The 10,901-nt window shown below is 42.0% G+C and overlaps 1 protein-coding gene across 1 annotated transcript; it reads left to right on the forward strand.

Annotated features, from left to right (window-relative positions):
* The first annotated feature begins 665 nt into the window (after positions 1–665).
* LOC133512416 (dual specificity protein phosphatase 19-like) lies at positions 666–10,119 on the forward strand. Its single transcript, XM_061842023.1, has 6 exons — positions 666–818; positions 1,415–1,498; positions 4,009–4,251; positions 4,473–4,519; positions 4,600–4,752; positions 8,798–10,119. Exons 3-6 carry the CDS (start codon positions 4,029–4,031, stop codon positions 9,011–9,013), a joined length of 639 nt encoding a protein of 212 aa, XP_061698007.1. The 5' UTR covers positions 666–818; positions 1,415–1,498; positions 4,009–4,028; the 3' UTR covers positions 9,014–10,119.
* Positions 10,120–10,901: the final 782 nt, after the last annotated feature.

Below are 10,901 nucleotides of genomic sequence, written 5' to 3' on the forward strand. Positions count from 1 at the left end.
TGCGAGCGATGTAGCACCAATGTAACACACTAACACAAAGCAACATGACACAATGGGAGAATTTGACAGTGTAGTGTAATCTTAACACAAATATGACATACTGTACGTGTAACTAAAAGTGACACAAAATGACAAAGTGACACAAATACAACACGATGTTAAAGAACGCCACGCGGTGTGGTACAAATGTGACGTAACGTACACGTAAAACAATGCCAAACAGTAACACAATGTGACACAGTTGCAAACCGGAACAAAAACGTGAGTCAAAGGTGTCACCAGTGTGTTGCAATGTAACAGAATCACAACACATGACAAGCGTAACACAAATATGACACATTGTGACGCCGGGTAACACGAATATGACAGCCTAACAAAACTAAGTGTGACACAATGAAACACAATAGCATGTGCAAGGCTCCATTTCCTTTATCTTTCAAACGTCTTTCATTGAGTAACTTGTGTTAATATTTACAGAAAGTGAAGTAGCGACATTTTAGTGCGAGTGGAACTAAAATTGCGATAGCACAAGCAGTTCATGATGTTTTCTTCATCATATTCTCACGTGTTTCCATCATTTTATAATGTTATTGTTATTAATTGTCTAGATGCAATAAGACTGTTTCCCTTCTTGTATATTTAATGTGTATTTCCTTCAGGTTCCTCTGGTATAAAGTGAGAGTGTGATGGCCTCTAGTGGATATTTTCTATAACTGCATGTCCTCATGTTCCTTTATCCATCCATCCATTTTCTTTGCTGCTTGCCCGGAGAAAACCCGAGCAGGAATGGAATCCAAGCGCATGCAAACTCCAAACAGGTGGGTCCGGGATTGAACCGGGACCTCAGAACGGTGAGGCCAACTACCAGCTTTATCACCGTGCTGCTGTTCCTTTCTCAAGAACTGAAAATGTGAATTGACAAGTCCTCACATCTGCAGTACTTCATATTTGCACATCATAAGCTATAATTTTTGTAACACAATTTAATGTTTTTCACATTACTCAAATATGCAAAATTGAATACAAGTTACCAAATATGTCACATATGTGACACGAATGTAACTAACTCAAATAAAAACAAGTCATGTATTTAACAAAATAAGTCAAATTTAACACAAAATTACATTAATGTACACAAGTGTGACAATGTAACTAAATTCCAATGGATTTACATAACTGAAACACAAATATTGTTAAGTCGACACTTCTTTTGGTGTAGTCTCACTTATGTCTGCAGTGTAATTGTTAGTTGTGTCATTGTCAGTGCATAAACGGCGCCAGGTATCAAGTGACACAGCACCACTTACACGTCACATCCAACACTTGAGGCTGAGTACTGCTCCTGAATGTGGACAAGTTGCAGAAACTGGACCGTGAATGTAAACAAGTGTGTTCTCTTTTTGTTTTTTTTTAGGTGGCTCTCGGATGGACCATTGACCCAGTCTGTGGAATTGTTTGCCAGTTGTGGGACTTAAGTGAAAGACTGAAACACAATCAGGTACGTCTAATTGTGTCTAACGTTGGACATGTCAGCATCAATTGTCTTAAAATAGTTCCAGATCTCTCACTAACATAAGGTGTGACCTCTAGGTGGTGGTAATCATGCCAAGTGAGCTTTTCGAGTGAAAATCGATCCACAAGTAGGAAAACAGGGGACTCTGTACAAAACCTTGAGGTATACTATAGAGACCCATTGCATTAGAGATGATATGCCAAGAAGGCAATGTGGAACCTAACAAGCTTCCTCGTCATACTATTGGACTGCTTGCCATTCCATTAAGCTCTGTAGATGTCTCTCGTGCAGTGGGGGTGCCCAGGCTTTTTTACCCCATGATCTACTTCTCAAACATCCAGCCTCTCGCGATGGGGGGGGGGGGCTTTTTTTATTCTTATTAGAATGACCAATGATGAAATAAAATGACTAAGTCACAAAGATCTACCCACTAGAAAAATTGAAAACAAATTATGTATGTATATTGAGGATTCTTTATGTGTAAATGTATGCTTGTGTGCCTTGCATAACCGCATGAGCCAATATTGCACATTTTTTGTAACTATCTGAGTTCACGTTGATGATCACTAAACACCATACGAATGAAAATGCACACCTGAGCTGTGTCACTCACGTCAGTGGATTCGTCCAACTGCAGTGAGAAACACTCACAATCTCCGATGTCCTTCCACACATCAGCCATGGCTTCAAGGTGCCTTTACAGCTGCAGAGATTTTATTGAAGATAATATTTCCTGCCTTATTTTTAAAAGATCAGAACAAGTCATCTATGCCTCTTTATGTGTGATGTGACAAACCTGGAAATGATGCTTCTGGGCAGCTTTTGCTGTTGAACTATATTGTGTGAAAACTGACTGCTGAGCGGCCAGTTAGGATTTTAGTTCGTTCACTTTTCTCATTCTCATCTTGCTTTTCGGTGGAATGTCGGTGTCGTATTTTCCATAAACAGTTCGAAGATGCCATTCCACATTTCACTACACTGGCAGATGAAGCAAACACACTTCGAAAATGACTTCCTGGAAAAAAAAGCCCGCCTCCCATTCTGTATGAACGTGATACGTTCTTGTCTTCTTTACTGCAGCATCCATACTCATGTTTATTAAGATTTCTTAAAGCGAGAGCTTAAAACGTGGGGAAGGGGAGGACTCATTGACAGCGTGTTTTCCTGTGCTGTCGTTGTTTGCACATGCGTGGTGAGCTAAAGTAAAAAAAAAATGTGGCTTTTTTTTTTTTATCTGCACGCTGTCACGATCGACCGAAACTGCTTCCAGTCGATCGCAATCGACGCATTGAGCACCCCTGCTGTAGTGTGTTTTCACACTGTTGGTTGGTTTGTAATTGGTTAAAAAAAAAATACAAAATGGGTACTTTATACAGAACCTTGAGGTACACCTTGGAGAGAATGCATTAGAAGTGAGGTGTGAGTGGGCAATGTGGAGGGGGCTAAAGCTAACGAGCATCATTGTAACACTGCTTGAGTGATTGTTATTCCACTTCAGCCCTGTAAATGTCCCATCCGTTTTAAAACTGTTGCTTGGTCTACAGATGATTAAAATAGACAGTGGGACAAAATGAGAACTCAGTACAGAACCTTAAAGCCATACCGTATGTTGGAAGACCAGCCAAAGCCAAAGCTTGTGAGTAAACTACTCACACGGCGTATCTTCTTCTTTTCCTTTCGGCTTGTCCTGTTGGGGATCGCCACAGCGAGTCATCTTTGTCCATCTAAGCCTATCTCGTTCATCTTCTTCTCTAATACCCACTGTCCTCATGTCCTCCCTCACAACATCCATCCACCCTTTCTTTGGTCTTCGTCTCGCTCTTTTGCCTGGCAGCTGTAGCCTCAGCACCCTTCTACCAACATACTCACTCTCTAGTGTCCAAACCATCGAAGTCTGCTCTCTCTCACCTTGTCTCCAAAACATTCAACTTTGGCTGTCCCTCTAATGAGCTCATTTCTAATCCTATCCAACCCACTCACTCCAAGCGAGAACCTCAGCATCTTCATTTCTGCGATCTCCAGTTCTGCCTCCTGTTGTTTCTTCAGTGCCACCGTCTCTAATCCGTACATCATTGCCGGCTTCACCACTGTTTTATAAACTTTGCCCTTCATCTTAGCGGAGATGTCGCATATAACACCAGACACATTCCGCCAACTGTTCCACCCCGCTTGGACCCGTTTCTTCACTTGAATCAAAAATGACACCAAATGTGACCCCAAAAAAAAGTAAACCATGTGAACAATCTTGAGGTACCTGGGCCTGTCTTTGTGGAAAGCAAGTGTTACTCTCTCAAGTGTCTGAAAGTGGGAAGGCGTAGTGGCTCTTGTCTATCCACAATGTCAAGCTTCGGTAAGGTGCTGTATTTGTGAAGTGAATGACAAATAAGTGCAAAAACAGCACAAAATGTGACAAAAAGGGGACTCGGTACAGAAGATTGAGGTTGGTGGATGGTCCAAAGCCATCCATGTTGGTTTTCTGTCTCACTTCCTTTCAGAAATCGTGCGTGTAGTCGTCATGCAGTCCCTGGCACAGGAGATCCAGAGTTTCTCACGCACGAGTCTAAAGCATCAGTACACTCGCGTGACATCGCTGAGCGGCCGCCGCATCATCGAGACCTGGAAGGGGTCCGTTGTTACGGTGGTGGAGGACCCCGCTCCCCCGGAGACCACGCTGGGGTACGTCCCTGACACCTCCTGGGACCTCCAGGTGGGGGTCATCCGACCAGATCTGCTGCTGGGTGAGTTGACAAAACCGTGTGCAATCTAACACACGTGAGAAATGTAATAAGATACACAGAAAGCTAAACCCAAATTTAACACATTTAATATAAACAAACGAGCACAACTTAACACACATGTAAAATCAACTGTTACCATGTAACACAATGATCAAAAGGAACATAATGTGACATAGTAACACACAATGTAATGTCACGCAAATGTGTGTATGTGTGTGCAGGTTGTCAGGATGCTGCACACGACTTCAGCACACTGAGGAAATACAATGTGAGTCGCATTCCTGTGATGTCGTCCACATTTTGTGCCGCTTTGGTTCCGATGGTGTCCTGTTTGTTGCGCGTGTTTAGGTCTCACACATCCTGAATGTGGCATTCGGGGTGGACAACGTGTTTCCCGATCTTTTCATCTACAAAACGCTGAGCATCCTGGACCATCCGGACACCCCCCTTGTGCCGTATCTCAAAGAATGCTGTCACTTCATCCAGCAGGCGCGGCAGGAGGTAACTCGGCTGCTCGGGTCGTTGCCAGTTCACACACACTTGTCATATACGTAAAACAAGTTGACCGCAAGCCAGTCTGGTACCAACAAAGTAAAAAGCACCCTTTTTTTTTTGCATTGGAAATAATGCATCATAGATGATTGTGCATGATATCACACAAGTGTCAAAATTAATCACATTATTGTAAAATGTTTTCCTCTTCTGCATTTATCTTGTTACTGGGAAAGCTTGTTAGTCACTTGTTAAAAATTACAATTCATAAACATAAAAGTTCTGCTTGCTGAAAAGTCTTCTTGTGATTAATGCGCATGCGTTACTAAAAGGGGAACTCTGGGTACGTAGCAGACGCTTACTGGGAAATCTCCTGGTCTCATAGTTCCTCTTTTTCTACATAGAGGGAGCTAACTTACGTTATATCCTAACCCTAACCTAACCTGAAAATATAAATTGATAAAAAGATATACACATATGTATGTTTGCTGTGTTCGTCTTTTTGAGACGTCCATAACGAACACGAACGCTCCGAGACAAGTTGTCGAAAGGCAATGTATGTATGTATGAAGCATGTATGGGGATGTTTCAGACTAGCCGGAAGTTTACAAAATATACACACATGCGCGTTAATCACAAGGAGACTTTTCAGCACCGGGGGCGCTCAGACCGTCACACCGACAGCCAGTCCAGGGTGTACCTTGCTTTGTACCCGAAGATAGCTGGGATAGTCTCCAACACTCCCGCGACCCTTGTATGTATAAGCAACTCAAATAATAGATAGTCAGCCACAAGGTGGGCGTTTTGGCACAACAAGGGTGTGTCCTTTGACATGCGCCCTGGTCATGTGACAATTTGGTGGCAGAAAGTCATTGAATGTATTAGCATTATTATCGTCATTATATATTTAAAATCATCCCAGTGCCCAGCATGCAGCGATGGATGGGGCATGTTAACAATCAGAGTAGGGATAGATACATACTGGACAAAACAGACCCTTCCAAAAAAAAATGAGTATCATCCATCCATCCATCCATCCATCCATTTTCTTAGCCGCTTATCCTCACAAGGGTTGCGGGAGTGCTGGAGTATATCCCAGCGATTTTTAGGCTGGAGACGGGGTACACCCTGAACTGGTTGCCAGCCAATCGCAGGGCCCATGGAAACAAACAACCATTCGGTCTCACAATCACACTTACGGGCAATTTAGAGTGTGTGGTGTATTTTCAGAGACTCAGAGGAGCCGCTTCAATTGGTGGTGAATGAAGTGGTCATTCCCACAATGGCACATGCCCTCCTTTTTTTAAATATGCCTGTTTGCACGCGTCTGTAAAATCACAAAAAGCCGTTATTACTCCCTCCGCACAGATTTACGCTACCCGCCACTCTGGGTTTCAACCAGTCCTAAAAATAGAGCCCAAGGTGACTTAATAGAACACAAACTAATCCAAAGGTAACAATGTGTGTGTGTGTGTGTGTGTGTGTGTACGTGTAGGCACGCGTGTGTGTGTTTAGTGTATTGTTGTTTTGAAGAGTGTCAACACAATGGTCCACTTGTAATGGATTATGGGTGAGCGTCTGCATGTGGGACGTCAATAATGCAGCAACCTCTCCTTCCTGTTTTATTGATTAGCATGCAGATCACATGCACCTGAAAATAACACCATGCACCCCCTTGCCCTGCCTTTCCACACACACAAGCATGCACACACTTTAGTGGGCTAGGGGGTGTCTTTGCTTCCAGGAAGTGTGCTTTAATTACAAAGTGTGTACTCTCCAGTAACTCCGCCCTTTATCAAATTGACGCTCTTACTTTGAAAAGCAGCTCGGATTACTCAGCAGGCCATCTGGTTGCTAATGAGCCTTACTAACATTATCAAGGCAACATTATCTGTTTGCGATTGATTGGCAGAGCTGAACAGAGGCGGGGCTTAAAGTGATTGTCATTCAGAGTGACAAGGATTGTTCAAAATCAGGATGATTCCGTTGAAAGGTTTATTCTGAATTACTATAATTGTGACATAAATGTGCTGGAGCCTATCCCAGCTGTCAACAGGCAGGAAGCGGGGTACACCCTGAACTGGTTGTCAGCCACTCGCAGGGCACATTGAAACAAACAACTATCCACTCTCACAATCAGACCTAGGGGCAATTTAGAGTATCCAATTAATGTTTCATATTTTTGGAATATGGGAGGGAAACTGAGTGCCTGGAGAAAACCCATCCATGCACGGGATAAACATGCAAACGCCACACAGGCGGGACCAAGATTTGAGCACCCGGTCCTGAGACAAAGGTTGAGGTCGCTCCACTCTGTCACTCACTGCAATCTCCTACCTGAAATATTATGCTGCATCATGCTTGCAGCAACTGTATTACTTATATAATTCTGCCTTCCGTGAGCGTGCTTTAAATTTTGTATTGACATTCCAGTTGGAGTTCACTGTAAAACTAATCACACAACAAAAATATTACAAACATTTCATCTTGAAATACAAGACATAGTGTGTTTACGACACATAGCTAGCTTAATGCTAGCACTTTGACCGGCTAGTGAAAATTAACAGACACCACAAGAAAGATAAAATAAAATAATGAAAATACAACATGCAAATGGGGTATGTACTGACACAGATAGACAGGTAATGCAACTATACTCAAGGGCATATGTTCGTCCTATTCTTTGAAAAATGAGATTTTCCGTCTTAATGTAATGGACCTTTTCTATGGCGACCTTAAGCTCCGCTCCCTTAGCCACGTCCAACAAACTTTCAAAATGGCGATTGAACAAAACATGTTTGAAGTCGATTCTCTAACGCATATTCCTGATAATATTATGGTATGTTTTTTGCCAAATGCGTCAGACTTGTCCAAGAGAGTTCTACAGAGAGATCTCAACTATTTCACACAAGGATATGTACACGGAATGAAGATTTTGGACGGAGCAGGACGCAATGTCAGAGTTGCAGCGAAACATTGGCGATCAATGCAAAAAAGTTTTGAAGCCTCACAAAATTCATATTGAAATCCAACAGGATAAAATAGTGGAATCATACTGCGCATGTGAAGCAGGGTGAGTACTTTTTACTTGAAAAAATCATGAGTAATATCATTGTAGTGTTTAGAAGTGAGTGGGTGTATTCATTTGACTAGGCTTGTAATCAAAACCAGTGCTCTGTCTTAAAAGTCTGATGCGATACAAATAGGCAAATAGACATTTCTCTTGCATGACATCACGCATTTACGTATCCCTAACCCGACTCTTCGGCATAAAACATGACGCACTTCATTCAGCAGGTCAGTGATACACTAACAAAGTGAAAGTTGTTCTCCTGCAATGTATAAAGCACTGATAATAATTCAATCAAACTCAGAGAAGATACTTCTCCCTCCCTTACATTCAAACATACAGACTTGTGTTTGTTGATATTGCTCACATTTAGTTGTACGTGCGGTCTTCCGCAAGCCTTAATCCATCGTAGATACTTCGTCAACTGTGTTTTAGGCTTTGGAAAATGAATCAACCAGAGCCCTTGTAACCTAGCAGGATATCTTTCAATTCTATCAGAATTGCACGTTCCCCAAGTGCATCGAAGGACCGTTTTCTTCGTAACATTAACTTTTCCAAGCGCACGCTACTGACAACCAGCATTGCATGCGGAACAATACGGCGAGAGAGGCGTGTCAAGGCAGGGGTTAAGGCATTGCGACCATCTGAATTATTGTACGAGTGATTGACAGGTCGGAAAGGTCCATTGTATCAGTTCATGTGTTGCCTTGGCTGCTAAGAGGCCAAATTGCGCATAGCTGATGTATATATATTTTGCTTCTATTTTAATTGTTGTTAGTTGCATAACCCTAATTTGACGGACATCTATCAGAATTGTAATACGAATGCAATGTTGTACCAGATGTAACACAATGTGTCACAAATGTAGCCCAAGTTCACACAAATGTGGCATAGTTTAACAAAGATGTGACATAAACGGGAAATACTTATTAATAACAAGAGTGTAACCTCACAATTTCATTTGTGTAATGTTTGTGTTGTCAGAAAGGCGTGGTGTTGGTCCACAGCAACGCAGGCGTGTCCCGAGGTCCAGCGGTGATGATTGGCTACCTGATGTCCCACGAGCACCAGCCCTTCGACTCGGCCCTGGCGTGCGTGCGTGCCGCCCGACCCGCCGCTTACCCCAATCCGGGCTTCGTACAGCAGCTCAAGAACTTGCACGATGCACAAACAACAATGAACAATAATGCGAAAGACTGAGGGAAGCTTTGTTTTTCTTCTTCTTCTTCTTGTCACAGCACACCATTAGTACTTCTTCAGGATTTTTGCTTCAATGGACGTTGAAGAAACTGCACCCTATAGTGGCACTAGTCACAATGACATGATCAAAAGTGGAAAACAGATTTTTGCCATCAGAGGATGGTGTTTCATAGAGTGGACAAAGAATGGCTTTGAGTCCCATATGACTGATTATCATCTAAAATAATCTACACCCTGAACTGATTGGCAGACAATCACAGGACACTTAGAAACAAACAGCAGTCACAATCACATTTTTAGGGCAATTTATCATCTCCAATGAATGCATGTTTTTGGGATGTGGGAGGAAACCGGAGTGCCCGGAGAAAACCCACCCAGGCACAGGAAGAACAACTCCACACAGACAGGACCTGGATATGATCACCGGTCCTCAGAACTGCGAGGTAGACACTTGAACCAGTTGGGCCATTATCAATTCTATTGAAATCAATTACGATTGGCTGACAACCAGTTCAGGGCACTGCCTCCTGCTTGTTGACAGCTGGGATAGGCTCCAGCACTCTCGTGACCCTTGTGAGGATAAGCGGCTAAGAAAATGGATAGATTGATCCAATAGAACTCAATGGATTACAAAATAAACGGAGTGAAATGAAAATGAAAAAAAATTGAACCAATTTCAAAATGTATTCACAAAGAGGCACAAAGTTCCAATTGTTTGGTCATTGTTTTTTTGGCACTTGAAGAAGTTGTCTGAGTTTGATGTGCCGATCGTTGCTGATAAAAATGAGCTTGTGTGCATATTTCAAATGGTTTCAGTTTCCAGTCTTGTTCTTGTAGTTACAAAGCAAAAATAATAAACAGGCACAATGACATCAGTGCATGTTTAATATTTGATTGATTGCATTTTTTTCTTCACATTTTAATTTACAGTAATGTGTATTTTGTGTGTGTGGCAACACATCCCATAATATGACCCTGAGCACACCTCCCTTCTCCTCCTCCTCCTTTTCCCGTGGCTCTTCTTTTTCTGGAGAGCGAAACATCGGCGACTTCGACGACGCTCGGACTGCGAAAGGATCGCGCCGTATGCTGCCAGCCCGACCGACCTAGGCCCGACCATGGGATCCTTCTGCTCCTGCCTGGACCCCAAGACGACTGTGACCACAGCTACCGACATGCCGAGCGCAGGTCAGATGTCACGTTAGCGCCTCGTGAGCCCTCACCCGTCGTGCACGTGCAGTCGGCGGAGTCAAATGCTTGTCTCCAACTTTTACTGAACTTTTGTCTCTCCATATTTTTAAAATGTGACTGACACAGAAAATAAACAAAGTGTGCATGCACTCTTCTGAATACATTACACGCACACACAATCACAAGCGTAATTGTCCCTCGAGTGTTGATTAGAGAGCGGCAATTACGACTGAGCAATCATGCAGTTGCCATAACGATTCCTTGCAAACTAAAAATATTAACGGGCCAAAAAATTAGTACAAAAAAAATCTAAATTAAGAAGTCGCTTAAGATTAGTAGCATACAATAAAATGTACATGAGAATCATCAAGTCTTGATTAATAAAAAAAAAATGGAAAAATCTCAATTAAAAATCTGAGAAATTCAATAAATCATAATCAAAATTTGAAACTTGAAAATGTGAGGATAAAAATTACAAAATAATTCAATGAAGTCAAATAAATACATTTATTACAAATGTTAAGGAAAAATGCCAATTAAATAATCCTGACTTATAAAAAAAAGATCCCTGAAAAACATTTTTCTACCTCTTAAAGTCTGGGAAAAAAACTAAATTTTCAATAAATAAATACACTTAAGTTCCAATTAAAAATCAAGACAATCTTAATTTTAAAAAATCCATCAATGAAAACAGTCA

The sequence above is a fragment of the Syngnathoides biaculeatus genome, chromosome 14, assembly GCF_019802595.1.
Source record: "Syngnathoides biaculeatus isolate LvHL_M chromosome 14, ASM1980259v1, whole genome shotgun sequence".
NCBI lineage: Eukaryota > Metazoa > Chordata > Actinopteri > Syngnathiformes > Syngnathidae > Syngnathoides > Syngnathoides biaculeatus.

Bases quoted from the DNA above. Each gene is read 5' to 3' on its own strand.
- LOC133512416 (XM_061842023.1), top strand. From the start codon at position 4,029: ATGCAGTCCCTGGCACAGGAGATCCAGAGTTTCTCACGCACGAGTCTA. The intron at 4,520-4,599 runs GTGAGTCGCATT...GCGCGTGTTTAG, and splicing joins GCACACTGAGGAAATACAAT to GTCTCACACATCCTGAATGT. The intron at 4,753-8,797 runs GTAACTCGGCTG...TTGTGTTGTCAG, and splicing joins TCCAGCAGGCGCGGCAGGAG to AAAGGCGTGGTGTTGGTCCA.